The following is a 22,116-nucleotide window of genomic DNA, read 5'->3' on the forward strand; positions in this document are numbered from 1 at the left end:
ATTTAGTGATGTGACTAAATGTCACATCTCAACAACTGTGCCACATTCAAGTGTAATGAAACAACAGAAACAGTGCAATAATAATGTGCTCATATACAATATAAAGATAAAAATTAAGTATAATTGAAGTTTTAGACTTTCTCAGCAGCATTATTCCACAACAGAGAGTAACTGACTTTAATACACTGATACACCATTTTTAAAGTGCACAAATATATAATTAAAACTAATTTGTTCTGTTATTGCCTTGATTGTATTATTCTCGTTCCGTCTGAACTTAAACGGTACTCAAATGTCCCATTTTACCCAAATGCGGCACGCCTTCTCTCGTGTGGGCTGGTTTCACGTGCGCTGACCTCGTAAATAGCGGTATGTCTGACAGCACGCGAAGGCACCACAAGTCCATCCTCCTCCATCAGCAGTCCGGTGGTCAACAACACTTCTCTCTGCGAAACTTCACCGACTCCTCCGCAGCTTCAAACGCCGACATGGATGCACTGAAGTCGGCTGGCAGAGCTATTATCCGGAGCCCGAGTATGGCGAAACAGTCCTGGACCGCCGGCAGACACAGAAGTAAGAAATGGTCGTTAGTTTGGGAGAAAAAGCTACATTTAGTTTTTTTTGCAGAAGTTGAACGTTTGTTTAGAGCTTACAGCTGTGTGTTTTATTTTAATTATGGTAACAAAATGACGTCACACGTGTAAGCTCACTCTGTCAAAGTTTAACGTTTTGTTTAAAAAAAAGGGAAAACAGCTGTTGCAGCAAAGTTTAACATATTTTTAACTTGTGAATGTTAACGATACAAACGTCTCACTTTGTTTGATAGAAGGACAAAAACTACAAAATATATATACACTTAAAGAAGCGATTTTCTTCTTGTTTGGTTCCGTTTAATTTGGAAAGAAACAAATGTTTTCCTGGTTTTTCGTACCGCGTTGATTGTCTGTTTGTTTGCAATGCGGTTAAATCTTGTTTGAGGAATTTTCCGGAAATAAATGTTATTTTGAAACCAGGCAGAAAAAACATTACATCACAGCCTCACGAATAAACAGGACACTTAACTCTAAATATCACGTTTATTTATATTTATAAAGTTATCTCATGAGATGGTTAAATCACACGTTTGAAGAAAAGTACCCTTGTGTTGTCTTTACACATGTTCTCACTACAGCAGGCTCTTGGATTTGTAGATAATCCCAATCTCCTTTACCAGAGGAAGTGCAGAGGTCAGGGGTCAGCGCTAGAATTTACAGTGATTTGTTTGTGTCTTGCTCAAGGGCCCTTCAGCAGGTCAGGAGCTCGCTCACACTGCAACATTAACATGAAACTCTTATAAGGAACTCTGGTTGCCCATTGTAGCACTCAAGGGCCACTTTGTAAGCTAAATCTCACTTGATCCTGGCTGTAAAGTTTGGGGTGGGGGGGGGGGGATGCTGGGTGGCTTTGTAACCAAGACGACAAGCCAGGAATGCTGCGAGTCAGTCGGTGCAGGGCTCCTGGTTGGCTCGAGTTCAAGCTGGTCTATTTTAAATTCCATCGGAGAGGACATTGTGAAGTATGAGGATCATTAGAACACATTGGGTGGAGTGAGCAGACGTTGCTGTGTAACCTCAGGAGCTCACCTGAGGGGGAAGGCCTCAGGAATCTGAGAGGCACTCGTCCAAAGCGAACGGATGTCTTGCCAGCACATTTCTGTGTGAATGGGTGACGGCCAGATGTTAATGCGTTTACTATCGGAAGCCTGCGGTCACGTGGGACAACCTGTTTCCTGGATAATATTTACAGAACGTGAGCGGTGAATTAAATTGATAACTTTTTACGATGTGTACGGATTTAAATGCCCCTCGGTAAACGATCAAGACGAGTACAGTCCCAACACGCACAGGCTGTGTGGAGTGCTCTGCGCCATCGCTTGTTTTAATGAAGCAACACAGAATCTTATAATAACCAAGCATTCAAATGTTCATTGTGAACCGGTTTTATGTTGTACAAGTTTTAAACCAGCCTGTTTTTTTAAGTGCAGTAACATTTCTCTGACTATGAGCTGGTTTATTACGTCTCAGGTGTTTAATTGGGCTCTTAATCTTATAATTAGTGAAATAAAAAAGCTTCCTGAATGCAATCCCAAAGCCCGACTTCCCAAGTCCGACTCTCGCCTACGGGACACAGTCAGGATCAGGTGAATGCAGTTCACCAATAGAGCTGTAGCACCTAAGAACCAGCATTTTGCACAAATATTGCCATCGATGTGTCTCTATAGGCTTAGCCGCTCAACTTAACATGTCTGCATTTAGGAGAAACCTATTCAATCGATGGAGACTGCCCCATTTTTAAATGGCAAAGGCCTCCCTGCTCTTTACCCGCTTCTTTGCTTTTACTGGCCTGCTTTGGTCGCCCTAGACGACCCACACCGGCACGCTGCCAGAGTCCAGAACCAGCCAGAGGGGGCCTGTCCGCAGAAGAGAGGCCTTCTCTCTATATAGGGACCTTCTCAAATGGATCGTGGTCAGTTTGGCAAAACAACTGCCAGGATGGCAACATTTCTGTCTGATTGTCAAGTATTTATTTCACACAAAAATAGGTTTTAAATGTGCTTATATTGTGATTGTAAATTACACTTTTTAGGCAACCCAAAATGTTACATTTAACTATCATGAACTGAAAACGCAGTGTGAAAAGGGTTAAAGTTGTAAGATGAAAACAGACAACTCCTTGGTAGCGACCTGTCAATCACAAGGTAGCCTCGCCCTAAAGAATACTCTGCTTTATGGTCTGTTTGACTCTAAATGGACTATAATTTACTTAATGAACATCATGCTGTGTTGAAGAAGACTTGAAACTAGAGATTGAGACCATAAACTCATGTTTATGATGTTTACTGAGGTAATAAATCAAGAGAGAAGTAGAGTCATTTTCTCATAGACTTCTTTACAACCAGAGGAGTCGCCCCCTGGTGGACACTAGAGAGAATGCAGGTTTAATGCACTTCAACATTGGCCTCACCTTTCAGACTGGGAGGTTATAATATTGTTCAGTGCCAGAGGGCTGCAGTTCTACGCAGGATGTGTCTGAACTCCATTATGACGTGGATAGATATGTCGAGTCAATACTTGTTGAGATTTATGTCTGCTTAAAGGTCTTCTCAAAATTAAATCATACAAACACACGGGCTCTGCAGCTGCAAAAACACGAGGAACTGAACACTTTTTACAGCTGTGGTTCACGGTTTTATTGGTTGGTTTATAGGTTGTTGTTTTTTTTGTCAAATCAACATCCAGCAAACAATTGAAGAAGCATGAACAAACTACCATCGGGAGGAACAAGTTGTCAAGTTTGGTTTCATTTGACAAAATAAAATAAAACACAAAATGCATCACTTCATTAGTTGCAATGAGAATGCTGTAGAACAAAGTAGCTTAGGTGGAAAAAAGACTCGATGATCTCACCTAATTGACAGACTTTGGCCTGTTTAAGAACCCGCTAGTTCTCCCAAGTCAAGTGACCTGGTAAGTCTGTTTTGCATTTTGCATGCAGTTATGGAAGTTTGTGTTTATTTGGCCCATCAACGCTTCATCCCGGTGAGTCAACTTGAGGCTAAATGCCTCTGAACTGTTTGTTTAACTTTGCAGCTGCAGAGACTTCAGAACCAACACGTTTTATATTTCTCTGCGTCAGTAGAAACCAGCACATGCACTCAGAAGGATTTGGATTTGTGTGTAACCTGTGTGGAGCTAAAAAGACAAGCTAAATGGGGGCAGAAGTTGTTGTTTTTGTTTAAAGGTTGTTTGGCTCTGTAGTGGTCCTAAGTTTTAGGGCCACAGTTGGTGGTTTCCACAGTGATTCAGTGTTTGGTTTAGAGGCACAAATCAGCCAGGATGTGAATCGCTTGTCAGTTGGACCTTTTTTTTTTGCATCAGCACGTTTTGTTGCCACAGTGTTCAACAAAGGCTCTGCGCTTTGATACATGGAACGGATACTCCTCCATTAGTGTTGGGTTTGATAGGTGACGAAGGGGTGCGTGTGTGTGTGTGTGTGTGTGTGTGTTGTTTTATCTTTCTTTCCTCTGTCATGCAAGACGCCTCCTCTTACCCTGCCATCAGAAAAGTCTTTGTTTTTCTCACCCGGTGGATAATCTCCGAACAGCGAGGTCGACGTGTATTTACAGCAGGGTCAGCTGGTTTGTACTCGGCCTCGGCTCACACATGCACACAGCTGTTTCCTTGCAGGTGTCGCTCTCGCTGACCTTTTTTGATCCCGGAGCCGTCTGGCTCAGCGGTGCCTGGTACTCTACCTACGCTGCTGCCGTGTTCTCAGGCGGGCTGGCCATTCGGGGCGGTCCTTCTCCATTGTGATGGTTTTTGGACCGCTACCACAGCTGGTCCACAATAGAGAGAGGAGTTTACTGAGGCGTCTAAACCTGCAATGAAAGCTGCTTCAGTCTGCCATAAAGAGTTGTTAAAAGTGTGGCTGTCCCCTTTTTGAGTCATTTTTAGTCTTAGTCGACAAAGCTTTCTTTAGATTTAAGTTGTTTTTTTATACTTTTTTCATGCCGAGTGATTTATTTCAAGAAACTTTATGAGCCCATCTGCTGTAAACACAATATTTAAAGTGGTGCTTCTTTGTGGATCAACTCCTTTTTTACAGCTCTGTTGATTTAATGAACTAACTTTCTTTGATTGACGACAGCCTCGGATAAAATAATGACGTTCTTTTGGGCTTAAATGGAAAGTTTTTATCTTGTTTCTTTTTGTTGTTTCTATTGTTTTGGAAGGCAGATGAAATATCAGCTTTAAAGGTCACACCATGTTCGTGACCTTTTCCATAAAACTGTATAAAACGTAATCTCCTTTGTGTCCATTTGTGGTTGTGGCAGGAGATGTCAACTCAACAATTGGTACAAGGAAACCTTTTCACATTAACGAGAGCTTCGCCAAATCGTCACTTACGGCCGCCATGAAAGCCAGTCGGCAGATATTAGAGACTGAGCTGAAAACATTGGATTGGATTGGATTGTCATGAGAGGTGCTACGGTGCTGCAGACTCTGAGTCTTGATGTCCCTCGAGGCTTTAATCTTTAACCGTAACGCGCAGAAGGACAGACTGTGTGAAGCTGGAATCTTTGGTATGAATCAGTGTCATTATTCACAACCCCAGTTTCAAACTTCAGCTACTTTTAATGGATGGTTTTCACTCGGCGTTGTAAATGCTTCCTTTTAGTTTTTTTGGCATGAAATTGATTCTCATATTTCAGAAAACGAGTCCCATCTTTTAGCTGCAGTCCTCCTCACGTACAGTGTTGTAGGAACAAGCGTTTGCACGTGTGTGCATACCGCACACAAAGATCCCAGAGGCAGCTCAGTGCTCGCAGGATGGATTTCTAGGTAATGGGGATGTTTTTCTACCTCACCCGTCTCCCCCCTTTTTTTTTCCCCCTCCGTTCTTTCTCTGAGGAAATCTCTGTAAACACAGCCAGAGGGTCAGGGCCGGCCGGCACCATACACAAACTGATAAGACACCACATGCAGATAGCAACTGTTCCTTCACTGGTTCCAGATTTTACATAGAAACATATCAATGTGCTATCTTCTCCATTCTTGGAACACAAGCAGTGAGACTAGAGGGACGTACATTAAGTTATGTTTCTTTCATAGAAGAAAACCCCACTTTCCTCTTATCGCAGCATGTCAGAGTCCGTGTATACTTGCTCCGAACTCTTTGCCTTTTCATTGTCGAGCCCTATAAGTTGTTTTGGAGTTGAAAGTATTTACTTTGCATAAAGCGTACCTCTGACCTAGATACCCTGTTTTTGCCTCTCCACTTCAGGGAGCGAGCAGATGAAATGTCTCAACTTTAAGTTCAACATAGGCTATTTACATTTCCTCTGATTCGTGTTTTTCTCAAGCGCTTTGAAATAATTTATTTTGGAACATGAAGTGGAAAAGGGGGAAGGCAGGCGAGTCGTAGCGCCTGTGAAAGTGAAACCAACCAATATTGGATGTTTTTAACTTGATGCATGGGCTCAACACCAGCAGTTTCCTGTTGATCTATTTACTGACGCACTCTTCTCCTTTTTTTTCTTTCTTTTTTTTAAAATGTGTTTTTATATTTATCTGTAGAGCTTCCAGAGAACTGGACTGACACACGGGAGACCATCGTCGAGGGCATGACCTTTAACCTCCGTCACCTGGGCATGACACTCGTGGACCAGCCCAAAGGAGAGGACCTGTCGGCTGCAGCAGTGAAGAGGATCGTGGCCACGGTGAGAGCTGTCAGGGTGTCATACAGTCAACAGGATTACTGCTTCCTCAATTACTCGTTACGTCTACAAGTACTATACATGCTGGGATTTCTAGCACAGAACATTGCCCTTGTTGGAACACTGTCTCTCCAAAATCAATACTTTTTTTAAAACAACTTTTATTTATTAACCCCGTCAATCATTTGTTTAAAACACTGCCCATCTTCCTATAAACTCATTTTATTTACTGCTATTATCATTGTTGTATTTATTATCATCATTTCTTTTTTTCACTCCTTTGGTTAAACGCATAGTTTATAAACGCACAGGTATAAATCTGGCACGATGAATAACAAGTGATGTAACTGACGGCTTGTAATGTAAATACCTGCAATTAAGTTTAAAAAAAAACCAACCTATAAATCACATTTAGGTTCATCCAGTGTTCTGATGTTGAATAAGCCTCAGGCTTGTAGAATTTCCCCACTCGTAAAGGATCGTGCCATTTACTCAAGATAAAGTAAAATTGGGTTCATAGAGTTTTCCCCTGACATTATTGTCACGTTAGTCAAGTTTCCATCCAAATTTAGCGCAAATTTGCACCGAAGTTCCAGGAAATTGGCAAAAGAGAAAGCAGTTGATGTTTTTAGGACACAACAAGATGACACATGATTAAAGGAGCTAAGAGCTGAAGAGTCCCGTCGGGTTTTCAGACTCATCTTATGTAGTATTTTGCATGTACAGAATACATTAGCATGCTATTAAACCACCGTCTCTCTTTAATAATCGTGTCTGTAACAGGCTAAAGCCAGTGGGAAGAAGCCTCAGAAGGTTGCTCTTAAGGTCTCCCCTCAGGGAATCGTCCTGAACGACAGCTCGACCAACAAACTCCTGGAAAATGTCTCCATATACAGGTATGTTCGGAGCAGCACACGTGTTTCAGATCAATCATTAACGGAGTTGTTGCACTTCCGAAGCCGCTAAGTGCAAGTTTACAACCTGACCAGAGCGTTGCCGTGTAGCCGAGCTTACCCTGTGACCTCCGCGGTGTGCTGTTCCTCTAACCTGTCACCTCTGGCCTGCAGAATATCCTACTGCACTGTGGACAAGCTGCACGATAAAGTCTTTGCTTATATCGCTCAAAACACCCTCAATGGGACCCTGGAGTGCCACGCCTACCTCTGCTCCAAGAGGAAAGTGGTGAGTTGTTTGAGTACAGAATCAGTGTTTTTATGTTTAATGTATGATGAATATAAATTAAGTTCCAGAGCAGTGATTTATTTTTTTATTTTTCCATTTGCTTTGAGTTTGAGTTGGGGTAAACCTCTCCTCATGGTTGGGTGGGTTATCTAATCTAGCTTTAGTTTCACTTCCTGAGTGAAAACCGGGCGACACCCAGCATCCCGAGTGCTTTTCATTCCTTTTGAGACGTCATTTCTCCTGCAACTCTGCTTTTTTTTTCTCCGGTGCCTCTCTTGACACGATGGCTCCTCTTTCTCATCTTCCATTCTTAAGAGGAAACCCTAGAAGTCTCGCTGCCCGAACCGTCTGTCATCTTCCTGTGTTCCTGTGTGCGTGTGTTGAAAAACAGAAGGGCACTCTTCCTCTCGTCTTACCTGCTTCCACACTCGTCCCCTTCTCTCTCTCAGTTAATGATAATACCCTACTTCCTCAGTACTTGCTTCTCTCTGGTCCTGCTGATGGAGACGGTGGTGATGAACTCTTTGTCCTCGTCTACCGCTCTTCAGTCCCAGCGTTGACTACTTTGACATGACTATTGACCTTTGATGTCATTTAGGTTAAAATACATTCTCCATCCGTCTAAGTAGCCCGAGGTCTAGTCTTAATGAATGAAAAGCATTATTCCAATTTAAATCATTCCAGAGCGAGTCATCTTTACTCAGTTACTTAGAGTTTACCAAAATGTCCTTTTTTTTTAGGCCAATCTGTAACAAAGTGTATTTTCTGTTCTCCAGGCTCAGGCCGTGGCTTTGACGGTAGCCCAGGCCTTCACAGTAGCTTTTGAACTCTGGCAAGTGGCCAAAGAAGGTAGGCACCAAACTCCCAAACCCTTCAAGTTCTGGGAATGACACACGCAGTGACATCTACAAAGTACTAGTTGTTTGTTTGTACTGAATCAGCTTTGAAGCTCCAAGGACGCTGCTATCTGCTGTAAGATTGCAACGAACACGTTGTTGCCTCATTGTGTCGCATCTCTTCTCTCTTCTAGAGAAAGGGAAAAGAGTGAAGTCCGGTTCAGCCGGAGAGGCCAGCAGCAGTTCCCATTCAGAGAGATCGAACAGCTTGGGGAGCCTGAAGGGGACGGGTGAGAGGCCCCCAAAAGACTTCGAGTCACATCGATAGTGTTCCGCTTTTTCTCTTCTTAAATCCTCGTGCAGCTGAGAGAGAAAGTTGAGCTCTTACAATTTGAAACTGAGCCTAACAAGTTGATAACAATAATAATGACTTTAATTTATGTAGCGCACTTTAAAATGCAGAGAAATCTCAAAGGGCTTCACATAAAAAAGGTAAAACAATCATAGTACAACCTTAATTTACCCTAAAGAACCATGTGATTTATAAGGGTTAAAATATAGGATGAATAAGATTCAATGACAAAATATTATAGAGACCCAAGTTGACTCTAATGCGTCCAGAAATCTACACTTTTTGATAAAGTTTTCCACTTCATTTGTCGAATTTTCTGATGTTTGGTGGGGACAAAAAGGACATATTTAATGTTATTTATTTGGTTACAGAGATTACAGCCTGACAGGACAGCATGCTGACATGAGAGTTAACTTTAAGCCTCTTTAACATACATTTAGTAAACACAACAACAGCTAATGGGTTGTCCTTCCCTCACCTCTCATGTAGATGTTGCCACAGACAACCTGTTGGACTTTGACGACGGTGTGAATGTGGTCGTGGAGAACAATGGGAATGAAGAGGAGGATCAGCTGGATAACCACAGGCCCCCTGAGAACAACAACAACCCCGCCTGTGTAAGATCCCCCCCCCCCCCCCCCCCCCCCCCCCCCCCTCTGTGCTCTATGTTACACCTGTAGACAAGTGAGGCTCAAGCAGCTCAACTAAGTTTTCTTTAAACTTGTGTTTGACGGTTGGATCTCAAGTCTTCTGTGTTTCAAATTGATTTGGGACGGTTCACCCCCAAAAACTAAAATACACATTTTTCCTCTTACCTGTAGTGCTGTTTATCAATCTACACTGTTTTGGTGTGAGTTTTGGAGATATCTGCTGTAGAGAGGTCTGCCTTTTCTACAATATAATGGGACGATATTGCACTCTGCAAAAATAGCAGATATCTCCAAAACTTGGCAACTCACATCAAAGCAATCTAGATTGATAAATTGCACTGATTGCATTGGTTTTGGGGTGTACTGTCCCTTTAAGCGTATGTCAAATACAGTTGACAATAACGAGATTTCTTTACATGAAGTCTAATCTTAAGTTAAATAAAACACCATTACCACAAATGTTTGTCTGATATTCACAACATTCTTCTTCTTCCAGGAGACAGAAGATGGTTTGGATGAAGCCTTCTCCAGGTGAGACATGTCTTCATATTTTAATATATAATAAGAATAATCCTACTTGATTCTCTCTGCTGCTTGTTTAAAATAAACTACCCCGTCCCCAACCTCTGCCTCCTCACATCCTTTCTGTGCACTGTCAGCCATGCTTGTGCTGCTTTGCCTTACAGCGCCACCTACTGCTGATTTCTGTGTACTGCAGAATACAAATCCTAAAAGCTAAACTTTTAAAACTGTCCTCAATCTGCTGTGTGTTTGTGTCTCCAGCTGTGCTCTGGATAGCTATGGTTCATGTCCAGGTAAAGTAGAGTACCACTATCAGCTGTTACAAGCCTTACTTAGTGTAGTAGTCCTAATTACTAACCCGTTCCATTCTATCACCACCAAACCCAATACTACAATAACGGGTCAGTGATGTTATCAGTAGCTTCCTGTGTCCTTTACCTCCTCCCAGATGGAATAATCGTGGACTGAAAAGAAAGCTGATTCAAAGTAGTATCGTCACCTCCCATCTCATTTCACACAAATTGCCTTTTCCCCCCCCTGATAACCCTCTTCATAGTCTGTTTGTCTTTCAATGAATGGACTGGATCAGTGGGAGTAATGTGACTCCACTACACACTGAAGGCTTTGTTGTGCAATTATTCTCTCCGCCGGTCGCTGGTGTGAAAGTGGAGCACTGGGTCACTTGAGCCTAGTGGCCGATAAAACAATTTCATCTCGTGGTTCGAGTGAACTGAATGTCTCGAAGTAATCGGGTTGACCTCCAGCTGGGCTTTGCAAATATTATTATCCCAGAGAGAAAAGGGTGGAGGGACCTTATTTAGAAGAGATTGAGGCCTTAGTTGCTCAGAAGTATCTGTGAGGCTGAGCTGCATTCAAAGTATTGCTTCACCCAAACTTTAAAGGGAGAAACTAAAGAACAACCGTTCAGCTGCTATTCTGACTGCATGCCGTTCCCAGGCCTGTTCATTATGAGGCAAACAAGTAGTTTTGTTTTTTTCTATCTTCGTTTTCTGTGCAGTGTACTTTAAAATTTGATTTACTTTGGCAGATTTTGCTTTTGCTCCGTGTAACACATCTTCATCTTTAGGCTAGTTTTAAAATCTTTATGTCATAACCGTATTTTATTCTGCTGTCTTAAAGGATGAGGCTGGTGTTTTTCTGTATTTTTCCCATTCACAACAAATCTCACAACAAGACTTAAAAACTACCATGAATGGATCCTACTGACACGTTTTACCTGTTATTCCAAAGCTCGATCTTATTCCTCTGAGCCAAAGGCCTCCATTGTTGTCCAAAAACATCAATTAGCTGCATAATGTCTTCTTTCATGACCATGAACACAGGCATAGAGGTGCTGAGACGTACCAGTATTGAAGATAACCGTGATATTTAAAAGTGAAATATTGATATAATGGTAATAATACACATATGATAATATTGTGTAAATAATACAGCACCTCCTTAAATCATTTTATACTTGTATTTTGAGTGTTTTTAAGCGGTGTCTTACCCGAGTCTCTCTGACGGTGTAGTAGGCCTTCTACATCCTAACAGGCATCACTTACTGGTCTTGAAACTTTTACACCAGACGGTGCAGAACAAGAACTACAACAAGTCCAACACAGACAGACTCTCTGAAAGCTTCTCGCCTCAGGATTATGAGACCTGACCTCCTGTATATCTCAGTCTGGCACATTGTCTCCAGCAAATCCTCTGCACTGCCCCTGCACATTGCAAATGTAATAAGTCTCCCAAAAAAAAAAAAGCACTATCTACTCCTGTCTGAGTAACCTTTGCTAAAAGCTACAGTGCAGTGTATTAGTGGGCCATTTTTAAAGATGTGTGTCTTCAGCAGGAGCTGGAGGACAGAGATTCAAAGTCACAGTGAAGTATTGAGAGATGGACTAACCTTTGTTGCCTTTGGTCTATGAATGGGACCAAGAGAGAAGAAAATAGAATTACATCAGCCTTATCTTGTTTGAATGTTTTTACAACATGAAACGGAGCTCTTTTCTTTTAGTTGACAATGCAAATAACACTGCTAGCTTCTGATACCTGGGAGCTAATAGCACCTTTCCCTTGAGTTGTCGTTGTTTTACTGGTCTATTCATCTTTGTTTCTTTCCCCCTTCTGTCTCCTCAGACTGGCAGTGTCGCGTACTAACCCCCAGGTCTTGGACATTGGGGTGACGCCCCAGGACTGGCTCACCGAACCCGACTGGGACACCGCCAACGGAAACACTCCCAACGGCCTCGGTCCGTTCGGGGACGATATCTTCGGCTTCTGACCACCAACAACACTGCAGAGAGAGAAAACAACCGAGGGAGGGAGGGAGGGAGGGAGGTGTCTCCATGTCTTCCTATGAATTAACAAGGCATCACTGTGTATTTAAGAGGCTGCAGTAAGTCCACAAGGGAATAAGTGTAGTTGTGAGATAACGTTTGGCCTCCTCACCTTGTTGCTGCACTCTTCACGTGGACAATTCTTCCCTTCTTTGGGACACCAAAGCAATAACATCATCCTTATTAAGGTTACTGCATCTGTCCTGTTATTACACCGCAAACATCCTCACAAACTTATGTCACCTTTTGCTTATATCTTTCAGTAGTTTTGGCATCATACTCTGTGTTTATGTGTATGTGTGTGTAGTTATAATTTATAGAGTTGTAATTATTTTTTTATGGATGAAGAGTAGGATTTAATTCCGACTGATGTACAGACTGTATCAACAGGCCTTAATAACAGCAGGACAATCAGCCACACGATGTCTTCATGTGTCAGTGGATGTCGTTCATGCGAGGATTTGTTCTTTCACCCCCTCGGATGTAAACTGAAGATTGTTTTATGTCTAAACGTGTGAAAATCAAGCTAGTTGTATTTATAAAGAACCCTTTTTGTAGCAGTGGCTCCTTCGGGACGTGTTGTTACAGGCGGTGCTTTTTATCCACTGCAGCGTTGACGGCACGCAATCGAATGAAGCCCCAGATGTGTTCAAGGTTATCAGATTCCATTGTGGCCATTTAATGTACATTGTAATCTACCGCCATTATAAAGAATTAAAATATATTCATGAATAAAAAAAATCTACTTTTCTGGTGTATTAATGTAATTTATTTGCAGTTCAGTGGCGACGTTCTTACAGTTTTACCATAATGTCAATTCAGTAGCTGTTCTGGAGCTTTTGATTGTTGCCACGGTCAAGAATGAACTTTTAAGAGGAGACAACCCAGTGAAAACGTCAAATTCACCAAAAGTTAGCATTAGATAATAACATTTTAAAGAACTTGTAATTGTCTTAATGTCCGTCATCAACTGGGGATGTGCCATGGTGATATTTCTTTTTCTTCAAAATGTCTAATTTTAAGAAATATATCTTTAAAGGTGTTTTTTCTCCAAATTAGGTTTTTTTCCTCAGACTCTTGTAAAACAAGAAGGCTTTCAAATGTTCAGATTTCTGCACGTATTTGATAAGAGTGCCTCATTTGCATATTTATAATTTCAAAAAACTTGTCATACAATTTCTTACAATAATTGTCTAAATGTAGATATCAACTGGGCAACGTTCAGTGATATCTATTCAGTAAAATGTTGACCCTATTTATCTGGGGTGTCTTAAATTAACATGGAAAATAAGTCCTTAAAATGTTTAAAAAAAAGCAGACCGCCTCTCCATGCTTCTTATTCTTGTCATACATGTAATGCTGTAGGTGTTTATGTTAAAGGAAGCGATTATGTAGAGGGAGAGACGGCAACGAAACACAAAGTAATTTAACATCCTGACTATGAAACAGTATTTTACATCACTGGCAGACAGTATGAGAAGAATAAAGTGTTTTTTCAATATTGCAGCATGCAAGTGTGTTCTAGTAGAACAACAAAATGTAAAATATGAACCTGAACATTTGTATAATATGTCCTCTTTAATGATGTGAATGACCCTGGAGCAGTAGGTCGTATGATTCATTTCACCACCTGATAGTTCATGGAAATCTGAGTTCAAGCTCTGCAAATAAATGACCAGTGAGATGAAGAGTTTGGGTTTTATGAAGCTTGCGTAAATTCATGCAGGACACGGAAGTTATACGCCCCAGCTGTAACCAGCTGACAGCCAGCCGATTGAATCATAGCTTCCGATCGGCCACGCACCAATCACAGCCCACTCTCACTTCACGGAGGTTTATTTAAATATGGCTTCCTTCTCACTGATTCATTCTACATCTACGCTGCTACAGACCTCACTGCTGGCGAAGCTTCGCCTCCTCCACCCCAGCCTCCACCTCTTTGTTAGTTCATCTTCTGGCAAATGTTTGAAATGTATTTAAAAAAATGTACCTCTGTCCTGTAAACCCAGGGGGGTTATTGCTCGTGCTCCCGGTCTTAGCTCAGTAGCTGCTGGCTAATCCGGGGAGCATTCAAAGAGCGGAGCCATTATCGCCAAGTTTAACTGTATTCCATTTGTTGCAATAAATGGTAAAAATCTATAACGAGAGTGTTCCTGACTGAAACATAATTACTTTAGTATTTCCTAAACCACTGATAGCAACCAAAGATATTTCCCAGTCAACTTTGCCAGATGGGAAATTAAACTATGGGGTTAGTGGGGTTAAACTATGGGCTTAAACAGATGGTATTTGGAGAATTGTTTTATTTAAAAAATGACATATTTTGATGCTTTACTTGTTCTCGACTTTTAGTACATTTAACTCTTCATAGTTACTTTTCCTCAAATGCGGTTTTGAATGCAGAACTTTCACTTGTAATGTTAAAAGTTGTAGTATTGCTGCTTTTAAAATAAATATCTAATAATGTTCATAATGAAGGTTTCTATCAATTATCAAAGTGAATGTATGAACTCCTCAATCAACAAAAAGCTCTGTAATGAATTGTTCGGGTATCTGTCTGTGCTCCTCCACCAGTGCATGCTGGGATAGGCTCTCTCTCCAGTTCAAGATATGCAGGTGCTGGTTTGATAGACATTCTCTAAAATGACGTTATCATATGGGTTAACTACTCTTTATACTAATACCAGCTGCTTTCATGCCTGTTGGCTCGTGACCGAGTTGAAGGTCACAAGCTCAATTTCTCCACCTTGATTTGTATATTTCTACATCCTGTAGTCCAAAGTCAGATTCAAATCAATGACATTACTTTGCATATTACCTTGGAGACGGAGGAGAGAAAGTGAATAAAATTAAGGGAATACTAACTAAAGGTTTGAGATGTGTTGAAACAACGTGAAGGAACAAGAGCTGGAACTTTCTGAGGTAGACCTGATGATCTTCTTCCTTTCTTTGATGTTTTCTATCTTCTTCTTTGAGTTTGATAGGCTTACCTCACTAAACAACTGTTCGACCTGTTATATGTATGAGTGATCTAGTTGTAAAGTTTTAGGTCATTTCAATTTCACCTTATATGCCAATAATTAAGCTATAATTCCTCGATTTAAAACTTGCATTTCCCAAATGTTTCTCATCACTAATCCCATTTGAATGGATTTGATTTGTATTAGGGATTTAAAACACAACTATAAAGAGTATCATGATGCAGAACATTTCTAAAAACACAAAGTTTGTCCTAATGGAATTAATAAATACATGGGTACATACAAATCGATGGAAGCAGACAAACGTAAACTCCACGACAATGAGTCAAACTATCAACACTCCCCACAAATCAACCTGGACTTTTGTCTTAAAAATTGCATTTGTTTGACTTTGCTTATGTACATTTTCAGTAATCTCAGGCATTTTTACTTTTAGTAAAAAAATATTTCCTGTCCCGTGTCCTGTGAAACAAACAACTGCACAAAGTTATGTTTTTATTTCCAGGATGAAGAAGACACTGCTGTTGGTGCTCACTCTCTCAGGTCAGAGAAATGATTGTGGAAGTTGTGTGTAAAGGAGTCAGTAACACATATTTACAGTGGTGATAATGATATACATTTAACAATGGTTGTTTTTTGTTGCATGGTTATTGAAGTACAGTAGAATAAATGAGTGTAAATTAAAAACAGTCCTTTATCCACCAGTGCTGTCTGCTTGGTCTACCAGCGTCATCAGAGAGTACCACTATGTAGAGATGTTGAAGACCTGGACCGACGCTCAGAGTTACTGCAGAGAGAAGTTCACTGACCTTGCCACCGTAGAAAATCAAAGCGACAACGACAGGCTGCTCAGTGAATTGAAGGGCCTTATAGGAGACTATGCGTGGATAGGGCTTTATGATAACATGGAGGGATGGAAGTGGGCACTGGGAAATGCGTATGAGTATAGTAACTGGAAGATAGATGAGCCTGACAATAAGAACTACAACGAGACCTGCACTTTGATTCAGTCAGATGGGCTTTGGATTGACTTTCCGTGTCAAGATCCCTATCGTGCAGTCTGCTATTATGGTGAGAAAGATGTTTACCGAGTTCAGTTGCAAGTTGCTTTATAACAGTTTTATCACAAAGAAAAGAAAATATTCTTCAGGGACTCAAGCAAGGAGAAAAGTTAGATTAAAAGCTTGCATTTAGTTTGACATAATGATTTTAAACTCTGATTGGTTTGCAGCTCATGTGATCTTCATCACTAAAATAGTTTTATTCATAAAAAAGATTCATAACAGCAAAGTGTTGAAACAACCAACATTCCAACCCTATAGCAACACTAAAAATGGATGTTACAATAAAAATCAATCACTAATAACCATTATATCCATCATGTAGCATTTGAATATTTACATGATTTGTAAATACATTACTGTAAATGTTCTTTATTGTTATTAAACTGAACTGACTCATAGTCCTACATCTGGTTTTAGAAATACCGAGGTCCAGTACGGGGATTTTGGTCCATTTCAAAATGTTTGCAGTGCAACAATTTGATAACGGTAGCATTAAAGTCGACATTAGTATAAATGTCAAGCAGTAAAACATGAGAATAGGTTACATGTTGCATTGAATGGTTCCTCCCTACAATCTGAAAATACAAAAGAGGCTAAATTGATCACAAAACATTTGATACTGATTGTTGACAATGTTTAATGAAAATGTTCAAGTAAAACTGTTCTCCCTCTCACCCTCTGTATTACTCTCACTCCTAACTTGTCTCTCATGCGAACGTGTATTGAAAATAATTTAGTAAAATTTGATATACCATCTTAATTTCAATCTTATGTTTGAGTGTTAGATTTGAATTATATTACATGAAGCAAAAATGGTGTATTTTACAATAATAATGCATACAATAATACTATATTAATACACTATAGTTATGCTAGATATTTGTGTCATGAAATATAGCCTACAGGTTATAAACCGAACAACATGTGTCATTTTTAATTGGATCAGGTGAGTTTTTGTTTGTGTTGATCAGCATATCCTATCCTGGGCAGAGTGGTCAGTACCTTCTCTTCCGCTCATCAACAACAAGATCATCTATTTCACCACTTCAATACACACACACACACACACACACACACACACACACACACACACACACACAGACACACACACATGCACACAAGCAATGACAGCGATCAGATGAGAAAGTCGATAATCTTGGTGTTGTAGAATTTTTTTGCCGCACGAAAGTACAATTATTTGTAGTCAGAAAATACTGCAGAGACTTCAATGGTGAATCTATTGTAAGATTATCTGTCTTTACCTTAATGGATATAATGACAAACTCAATTTTTTCTTTCAGAAAATGGTCCTACCAAGTTAATTTTTGTGAACACAAAGATGAACTGGTACGATGCTAGGACATACTGTAGGTCCAACTACACAGACCTCGCCAGTGTGAGGAACCTGTCTGAGAGTAATGACATCGCCTCAATCTTCACATATGCTGGTTTCGCCTGGATCGGTCTCCACAGACATACCTGGGCTTACTGGTCCGACCAGACCCCCACCACCTTCACTAACTGGAACCAGTACCAGCCTAAAAACATAGGGGATGCGGTGAAATCCTGTGTTGCGGTCAAGCCAACCACAGGAACGTGGTGGGATGTTGGCTGTAACGTGACTAACTATTTCATCTGTCAAAATGTTTATACACGTCAGCAGCAACAAACGTTCAAGTTAAGGTTCCAGTCTGAGGCCGACCTGACTGATCCCGCCCTTCAGCAGCAGATTACAGAGCAGGTACAGTAATCTTGAAGCTGCTTAACCTAACGCTCCCCCTGGTAACAATCTTTTTTGCAGTGTCAACTTCCCCAGGAACTCTAACGTTTGCTAAACTCTCATGAAGGAGCATCCTGGACCGGCTCCATAACAGAGGTGGTGCTAGTCCTGAATGGAGCTTTTTCTAAAGTAACCTGTAACTCCACAAATGACCTCAGTAAACTGATGGTATTCTCCTTGGTTTGGGTGTAAACTAGGTCACTACTAGCAGCAGGCCATGATAACATTTGCAGCTTCCTTCAGAGAAAATAAACACACCGTTTCAGGGTTTTCTTACAACTTTGCTCTTTTGTTTGTTTAGATTCTGGACACTGGTGCACAAGTCTTTTTACACAAAGATTTAAAATTTACACAAATGAAAATACAATTTAAAAATTTCAAGAAAGGAAGACATCTCTGGGTAACATATTTATGTTCTTCAGTGGATGGAGAGCAAAGGGAGATGTGTAATAAAGGTTATAAGGTAATGATGTGATATTCACAGATTTCACTTCATTTCTCTACAGCTGCATGCTAAACTGGAGAAAAGTGGGATATCAGACTTTAAACTCCGCTGGACCCTGAAGGATGGGCAGGCTTTTCACAAAGAGCAAAAGAAGAAGAAAGATGAAGGTACTTTTTGTATTTTTCTAAACAAGGGAGACAATTATTTTGTGGGTTGGTTGATTGAATTGCATATCTGAAGCATTAGTTGGACATTTTGGAAAATAAGCAAATTTGCTTTAATGCTGAAAGTCAGATGAGAAGATCAATAACACTGTCATATCTGTTCAGTTAATATTATTAGTACAGAGACTTAATATAGAGGGAAACAGCTAGCGTATACCTGGCAAGTTGCACAAACATGATATGATAATGAGTTTTAGAGGTGCAGCAAGACAGATTTCTGGGAAGAACCAGCCCAGCTGTTTACCTCTGGTTCCAGTCTTTGTGCTAAGCTAAGCGTATGATAGCTGTACAAATACAAGAGTGATATTGATCTTCCTGTCTGACTTTTTACATGAAAGACAATAATAGTTTGACTTATATTTTTCTGCTTTTTTTTAGGGTCGTGCGGCTGAGTGCTCGTTGTGCAGCGGACATCGTGGTTTTAACTGCAACACGATCTCTCAGTTCCTATTTCAGTTTCACTAAATATTTTACTTTACTTTTGTGGATTAATATGTTTGGTTGCATGCTTTGTATCTACAGAACCTCATATATCATTTATCTGTTCATTGTATCACTTGCAGTCCATTGCAAATAGAACTTTATTTGCATGTTTGCTGTTAAAAAGAAGATTTCTTCTCGTGACTTTAGAGCATGTAGGGAGGTTTGAAATTAGTTTGAAAAATATAAACATGTTTGGTTTTCGTCGTATTTAATTTGTATTCCTAATACTCCTCATAAACTATTCCCTTATATGTCTTATGAGCGCTTGCTGTGTCTTTGAAATGTGTGATTCTCTAAATGAGTGTTATAGTTATAGTTAATAATCAGTTGAAATTCTTGTATAAAAGTCATTTCTTACAATGTGTTTTGTTTTTATACCTTTTGTAAGGTCTTAAATAAAGAGGGAACATGAAAAAACACTGACCTGGAATCTTTTGAGGTATTTAAATTAATTATAGCCGAGCTGTTAATACCTTCATGAAACATACTGACAGTGTAAACAAAGTTATTGCCAAAGCCAAATGTTTTCAGGGACTGTAAAGTAAATTTGTGTTTGATTGTGTCAAAAGCCGTTTAAAAGAAACTAAATAAGAGTCTTAGACTTAAACTGCATCTGTATAATCCAACAAATATAAAATGATCCTTCTGTTACAACTAATATGTCGATTTTTCATTAATCCTGTGATAAATAATAATGGGATCCAGCCCTTTCTGTAATCAGTTTGCATATATTAAGGCCAAACTCGTAAATTCTATTGTTAGAAGAGTTTTGCCATTGTTCTATTAATAAAGGGTCTTTATGGGGTTTCGGGATAAGACTTATAATGATTTGTTTGATCATAGTTGCCATCTCTCCCCGACTGATGCAATCTTTGTACATTCAGATTAATAGATTTTGAATAAATTCCCATCATGCATTTACAATTCTAGAGATAGACCATTATTAGCCGGGATTAGTCTTTGTTCATTGAGAATAATGCCTCTTTGATTTGATTAGCTGTCAAGTCAGAGTCACACATAGATTTAAGTTCTTCATCAATTGAGGGGATATAGGTAGATGCTTTTTCCAGATAACTTAAATTGTTTGCATTACATTTGGATTTATATAATTTTCATAAAATGCTGTGACAAAATTGGCGATTAACTTTGGATGTTTGAGGAAGCACCGTCAATAATAAGGAGCGTTAATAATTTCCTTTAAAATAGATGTGTGTTCTTTTCCCCTTCCTCTAGCCACTTAGCTCTTGAGCTAATGAACACTTCTTATGTCAAGTCTAAAAACATTTGATCTAGTTGTAGCTGAATGTCCTTCAATTTAATTTCTTCTTCCAAAGTAATATTTTACTTTGTCTTTACTTCTTTTAAATAGACAATGCATGGGAGACCGACTTTGTTGTTTTTCTTATTTATACCAAAATGTTTTGTTTTTGCAGTTGTGAGAGTTCATGTTTACTAAAATCTTTTGGAATGTCTTAGTCTATAAAAATACATTTTTTTCATTTTATTTCTTTTCAAATGGGCGTAGTTTCCCTTTAAAACATGAGGGTGCAGTTTGTTTTTACCAGCAGCAGGGGGCAGACTTGCACTATCCAACCATGTGATGCACACACACACACACACACACACACACACACACACACACACACACACACACACAGTACAGTTAAGAGGACTGCCGTTTGAGGCTGCAGAAGTATCTGATGTTCTCCAGTTGGCAGACGATGATGCTGTAACGTGTCTAATTCTAATAAGCCCGTTCTCTTCCAGTCCCTACAGTCTAAGTGGCAGTGTGGGTCAATAACGATGTCATGAGGAGGTAAAACCACCCTTGTGTCAGACTGATCTTTAAACCACCAGTGAGAGGACACGATGGCAGGGGTCCTCAGCCTGTCTGGCTAGCCAAACCACACACACACACACACGTTCCCTGCCATGTTCTGTATTCAAGCCGTGTGTATATGAACAGGACTCTAGAGGGGCTGAAAGTCATGCAGCCTCCCCCCCCCCCCCTCTCTCTCTCTAACAGGCTCTGACTCAGTGAAGCAAGGCTTTTTTTTTTTTTTACAATTCGCCCCGACAAGCTTACTTAACCACCTGCATTATTTAACAGTCTTTCCTCAAAAGGGAGCTCCAACTGATGAAACCATGCACAGTGCGATACAGCCAGGCAGAAGTCTCAGGAAAGGGGACAGATACGCACTTAAACGGCAATAAGGGCTTAAGATTCATGGTGAGGTTTTTTAGGAATCAAGGTCAAGTGATTCCGGATGGACGAGTGTTTATTCGCAGCAAAACTCACTGTTTGACTGCCCCGTATTAAACTAACTGGTGTTCCTTTTTTTTTTTTGCTGAAAAGAACACTGACTCTGACATAAAATGCTTCAGTAAATACTCCTCTTGTGAATTTTGAAGCTTTTTATGAGTCTTTAAAAAGGTTGCAAACAAATGGCTAACAGCCCCGTGTTCGTACCACGGTGGGGTAGTTCTTCTTTATAGCCCAACGTTACTTTTTTTACTTCTAACGATTGCATTCACGCTTCAAAAGTCATAAAAAGTGGCGTTCATTTGTGAAGATTATCTCGTTAAGCAAAACATGCGAGTATCATAAACTTATTTATGCATATTTTCTGCAATAATCCATAAACCCGTGGAAACATCCCATCGGCTTCATGGCGAGAGAACCAGCGCGACGCTAACTTCAGGGCTGGCCTACAAAAAAAACAACACCCTCCCTGCAGCGCTCTGTAGAGGCAAACATACAGAGCCACATGATGAACACCCTGCTCACTTTAAACATGAAGGCAGACTGTAAAATCTCATGGGTAAACAGACTTTGCAGCGGTCAAAGAGGGGTATGCGGCGGTTATGTCCTGCACACAAACAACTTCACTGCTGTTTGCTCGGTGGTGATGTTGTTCAGCCGAGACGAGCACTGCGGTAAAAACTGGCTGAGCATCGAGCAAACATTCAAGGGAACTAATCCATAGCTCTGGTTTTCC

The 22,116-nt window shown here is 40.3% G+C and overlaps 1 protein-coding gene across 1 annotated transcript; it reads left to right on the plus strand.

The window, feature by feature from the left end:
• Positions 1–488: 488 nt before the first annotated feature.
• Positions 489–12,116, plus strand: ldlrap1a (low density lipoprotein receptor adaptor protein 1a; the record flags this gene model as incomplete). Its single annotated transcript, XM_079176659.1, has 9 exons — positions 489–573; positions 6,117–6,259; positions 7,040–7,152; positions 7,324–7,438; positions 8,215–8,287; positions 8,469–8,564; positions 9,116–9,243; positions 9,773–9,807; positions 11,941–12,116. The coding sequence occupies 9 exons, from the start codon at positions 489–491 to the stop codon at positions 12,083–12,085; spliced, it is 933 nt and encodes a 310-aa protein (XP_079032785.1). The 3' UTR covers positions 12,086–12,116.
• Between the last annotated feature and the right edge of the window lie 10,000 nt (positions 12,117–22,116).

This window comes from Pholis gunnellus (genome assembly GCF_910591455.1).
Source record: "Pholis gunnellus genome assembly, chromosome: 16".
NCBI lineage: Eukaryota > Metazoa > Chordata > Actinopteri > Perciformes > Pholidae > Pholis > Pholis gunnellus.